The following is a 5,419-nucleotide window of genomic DNA, read 5'->3' on the forward strand; positions in this document are numbered from 1 at the left end:
AAACTCTAATTGCACTGGCCTATCTAAGGAACGATTATTTCGTATAGTCGCAAAGCTATAGCTCTTCAAAATTCAAAATCGAAGTTTCCCATGGCCCTTCAAAAAGAAATTGTAACCACCTAAGAAACTACATTACAACCAACATTATATTCCCTTGTAGAAGCATTTGAAACTTTGATTGCGATATATTTCGAATTTAAAATGGTTTATAGGCATAAGTGAACAAGCTACCAGTGCTAACGATAGTGTTACTTATATATAGCACTTCTTTGTTAGAGGAAGTATGAAGTTCTTTTATAAGTTGCCACGAGGTTTAACAGAAAATAAGAGTTTTTTGGCTCAACAACCAACAAATAATAATAAAACAACTTAATGTACCGGGGTGAAATGTTTTAAACTAATTAGCTCATCTAAAATTAATGCAACAGCGACGCCATGGTACAATTTAGTCTTTTCATTTAGCGGCCAAAGCCTTAAAACAGTTCAAAAGTAAAAATAACGCTTACTTGGGCTACTTAATGATGATTTCTTTAGTAGGAACACATAATTGACTATAATTTATTATTATTTTAGAATTTGAGACCTGAACGGTTTTGGCTGAAATTTGTGATCATTACACTTATTTGGTCGTGCTTTTATAAACATAACCAGGTTTTATTACTTTTTTATTTGTTACTATGTGACTTATGATAGAAAGAAAAATAATAAACAACGACTCCGTTTGTATTTACAGTAAAGACTATCAAAACAAATGGGAAAAATTCTGTATTAGTCAACCCTTTTGAAAAACACCAATTATTTACTAAAAACAATGTATTAAACAGGAGTTATCTTAGAATGCAGTCGAAAATTCGGAAATTAGCCTTTCAGATTATATAGAGCCACGAAACTGCTAGATGTATTCTATTAAGCAGACAATTTTCCATTAAAAAGCGGAAAGCGTCTGCTAAAGTTGTCAACAATCCAGTAGTTGATGAGATTCCAACTACGTGACTCTATGTAAACTTAATAAGCAAACAGCATGCTTGGGTTCCAATGCTGCTAAGGCCTTTTAATTACCAATAGCAATTTTTTCTTGAAAATAGCAACAGACGGCACGGCTCTTTTACTCGTTTTTTAGTGCAAGCCATAGGGAACCACTATAAGATGTATAAATAATGTTGTTGTGGTTTCTAAGGCATTAGGATAAGACAATTTTTTTAATAAAAACTCATGAATTAACTGAGCGCCACACCATTTGTGGTTACACTGTTTGATTTACTAACCGGTTTAAGTATTTTTGTTGGATGAGTTTTAAACTCGGGTTTAAACTCGTTCATTTTTAAATCTTCTTTGGTTATTTTGCTGGTTTTGGTGTCTAAGGCTCTAGTTTGGCACCATATTTTATTTTCAATAATAAATTGGCCACCACACTCCGTGTCGATATACTCTGCTTCTAACTTTTAGTTTCTAACTAACCGCTATCGTTATCAGTTGGGAAATTCGCGTAAATTTATTTCACTGTATTTTTTAGATGGAGTTCGTTTATTTAATCAGAAATGTAGCTAGACAGTTTATTTAATTTTAGATGATTATGCGTTTACGATATGGGGTTTTATTTATATGTCTCGCTTTTTGGGCGTTTTTGGTTGACGAGGCGCACAGTCTCATTGATGGAAGCGGAATTCTCTTGACACCCGTTATCTTCGGCACTGGTTCGTCGCTAGCGGCAGTTGGTATCGCTGGAGTTATTTATTCCGTTGCTCTCATCATGATTGGGTTAATCTACATTAAAGAACCTTCCGAAAACGATATCTACGCGGAGATTTACGCGGAAGAGCGAAAACGGAAGAAAGAGGCGCAGAACAATTACATGGGCGTGCCAGTGATTCCTCCCTGGTTTTACAACAACAGGTATCCTCCGAATGAACAAGCTTTCTACTCGCACCATTTGAAGACGAAGGGCAAGTGGCGGTATCCTATTGCCAGGCGAAAAGGATATGTTGATTCCGTAGTAACTGTTCGTAACGATACGGCGTATCAACCGTGGAAATCGAAAACAGTCCAACGACTGAGGATGAACAAAGATATACTTCACGAAGAAACATTAACATCAACTGGTAAACCTTTACGTCAGGTTCGAGGAAAGGACGTAGTCGGAAATAAGTCCGACAGAAATTTCAAGCGACGTTTAGATCGACTTGACCGAAATACGAGCGAGAACCTGGTCCCTAATGAGTTTCAGAATGAGGATTGTCGAAAAATGGACTTGTGTTTGAAAAGAATTGAGAACGAATCCAAAAGGACTATTTTCAAGTAAGCTTTATGTTTTTAACTAACGGCCATTATCCATATGGAAACCTTTTCGAAAATAGTTGCATTTAGAGGTCCGCATTATCATCTCATTGCCTACCGATATTTGTGTAATTCCATTTAATATACCCTAATCATTTTTTAACTGGATAAGCATAGAAATGTGAACAAGTTTATAATAATTTTTTCAATCCATATAAAGGGAGTAGACTAGATTCCATATATCAGGAGCAATTTAGATTTTAATTATTTATCGTAGAAATTGGGTAAAGGTTTTCCCCCCAAGTATCTTTCATTAGTTGAAATTTATTAAGCGCATACATCATATTCAAGGTCAACAATAACTTACTCGTTTTTTTAAATATCGACGAAACATTTATAATAATTTAGAAATTGACTTAAATAATTTTGCTTAAATAAACCAAATTTTATGTGGGGTATTACTTTGGTTAAACCTTTTTCTAACAGATAAAATTAAACCGAATGTTATTTTTTCATCTAAAAGGAAGGCAGCAAATACCGAACGATAATTAACGTTGATTTTTTCAGTCTTATCTAAATAAGAGTCTAGAGTTAATTGCTAATTCTAAAAAACTATTGTATCCACGGCGGCTTCGAGAAACATAATATTAAAAATTAATATGTTCTAATGGTCGTATATATGTTATATCAAGAATATATTTATTTAAACTTATTGAGAAAGACAATGTTAAGACGAACCGCGGCCATCATGATCAAATTAGCCCTTAGTACGAGAAAGGGGAAGGAAACACGGCACTGGCGCGTGCTTCAATCGCGTCGAAAGAAGTCTGCTTAAGAGATCTATATGAATTTTACTTTCTTACTTTTCGAGCAAGAGGGAAATTGGGTGCAACGCTAAAAATCGTTTCTACCTATTAATTATCCCTAAACAGAAATAAATACCGATTGGCTGATCACTTAATTTACCTTTACACCGATTACGCCAAGTAAGAAAATTACACAGATTACATATTCTTTACAACGATTACGCAGAGTGGTAATAATAATAATACTTTAATTGTCCCTTTTGTCAAAGTACATAAATAAGTAAAGAGCTAAGTCTTTAGCAGACTTTTAAGCCCGGGTTTCATATGTATAAAAACTGGTTACAAAAGAATGAAAAACCAAATCAATCAAAAACAACAATATTGAAAAGACGATAAAAATTAATTTAAGTTCAGTACAAATTCACGTGCCAATTTTTTGAAGGCCGTCTGGGTTTTAATATGATAAAAATTTAGGGAATTAAATAAATCTACACCCTTATGGAAAATGGAGTTTAGTCTACGGTTCAGTTTCGATTTAGTTATTACTAGCCCATTACTTTCCCTTAGTAAGCCGCTCGATAATAACATTCTGTATTTATTTTATTTATAATATTAAAATAAATATAATAGACGCCAAAAGAAATTATTCGCTCCAAAATAAAAACCGTCAAAAGGAAGGGTTTTTCAATTAAAAACGCGTGAATCTCGATGATATCGCCCATTTTTTCGTCGCACGTGTAATTATTTATTCTGATAATAAAATAGAATCACGTGGGCTTAGCAATATTTATCTGCATTTGTCTTAGCCAATAAGATTATCCCTTCCGAGCAAGCACGCGCCAATTTACACAATGAACCGATGAAGATTTTCAAATCAATTTCTTTTAAGATCTATTAACATAATATTATAATATATTATTTATATTAATGTTCAGTTACAACTGCATTTTGATTTTTAATCTAGGATAAAACCATGGTAGTTTTAATTATTATCCCCACACTTCACGTGCTATACACGTATAACTGTTTATTGACGGTTTTGGTTGTTTGTTTATCCATTTATGATTTGAATCTGTATTTAAAAACCTCAGAGCGAAGACTAAGAATTCAGAAGGCAGTAGCCGCCTCGTTTTGAAAGCGCTGCGAATGAAACCGAAACACAGCCGAAGTGTTTGTAATGACATGTATCCTGGGTGTACGAAATTTTCTAATCATACTTTGTTGGACTAAGAGCAAAAGTAATATTTTAGAGGTACATTTTGAGGTATAAGAGGTTTTAAATGTTTTTTTAATATTTTTTTATTAATGTGAACCGAATGAATAAATTTTATTTTCAATTGACTTTTGCACTATTTACTTGGTATAGCGAGATAAATGCGGAAGAAAATATTGTTCGTGATTAATCTTTCAAATAATTAAGTTTGTATTGAACAAATAATTTCGCTATTGCTGTAGAATTTCCCTGTCTAAATATAAATTATTTTTTATTACTGATTCTATGATATTCTTCAGTTTTCTTACATGCAATCTTAAGGGATGTCAATCGATAGAAAAAATCAGATCCTCAATATCCCAATATTCATTTTGCCACTAGGAGGCCCACAAGGTTTTTTAGATTTTAGATTTAAAATGTACACAACTTTTTTCAATTCAGACCGTCTTCTTTGAAAATCATGTTTTTAGTTAGTTTAAATCATTTCTGAACTACCTATTCGGTTTCATAAAGAAATTTTAATTTTAAGTGATATTTCTGGCCAATTCGCGAGTTCCAATATTCATCTTTGGCAATATTATGATATTTGAATTTCGTACCATTTGAGATAAGCGCCATTTAACTCTTAAACCGTTTCTGATTAGCCACCTTGTTTCCAAAATCTAGTAACTCGAAAAATTCGAACTAAAAAACTTCGGTTTGTCTAAAAATTAATTAAATAAGTGTTCGCGTTTCGCTACCTTATTTCCAAAACCATAAAACTCAAAAACTGCGGTTTGTCTAAATATTAATTTAAATTAAGGTGTTCGCGTTTCGTTACCTTCTTTCTAAACCAGGTAACTCAAAATATTTATTTTTCTGTAAATTTCTCTTGGGATTAAAGTTAATGTACAAGATGATTGCATAGTAGTTCAATTTTAAATTTAATATTTAAAATATATTAATAGATCGGGGGATTGTGTGTACTTAAATCTCGACTTAAATGTCCGTGACATCCGGTTATATTACAGGCGTAATCAGTTTCAGCAATGAGAAATTCGGTACACGCTCATTTTCGACTCTTGAAAAAATTTATCCGTTTTTTCTTGCCTGTAAGCTAAATCCAAAAAAAAAAAGCTTCAACAAG

At 32.8% G+C, this 5,419-nt stretch overlaps 1 protein-coding gene across 1 annotated transcript; it reads left to right on the forward strand.

Moving 5' to 3' along the window:
* Window positions 1–1,467: 1,467 nt before the first annotated feature.
* LOC149951591 (uncharacterized) lies at window positions 1,468–4,422 on the forward strand. The gene is made up of 2 exons (XM_090170082.1): window positions 1,468–2,295; window positions 4,172–4,422. The coding sequence occupies exons 1-2, from the start codon at window positions 1,568–1,570 to the stop codon at window positions 4,308–4,310; spliced, it is 867 nt and encodes a 288-aa protein (XP_090026208.1). The 5' UTR covers window positions 1,468–1,567; the 3' UTR covers window positions 4,311–4,422.
* Window positions 4,423–5,419: the final 997 nt, after the last annotated feature.

Source organism: Leiobunum rupestre, chromosome 3, assembly GCF_980474605.1.
Source record: "Leiobunum rupestre chromosome 3, qqLeiRupe1.1.hap1, whole genome shotgun sequence".
NCBI classification, from domain to species: Eukaryota; Metazoa; Arthropoda; class Arachnida; order Opiliones; family Sclerosomatidae; genus Leiobunum; species Leiobunum rupestre.

Excerpts from the sequence above, each read along its gene's own strand:
- LOC149951591 (XM_090170082.1), top strand. The coding sequence starts at position 1,568 with ATGATTATGCGTTTACGATATGGGGTTTTATTTATATGTCTCGCTTTT. Across the intron at positions 2,296-4,171 it reads TCCAAAAGGACTATTTTCAA|AGCGAAGACTAAGAATTCAG; the intron begins GTAAGCTTTATG and ends TAAAAACCTCAG.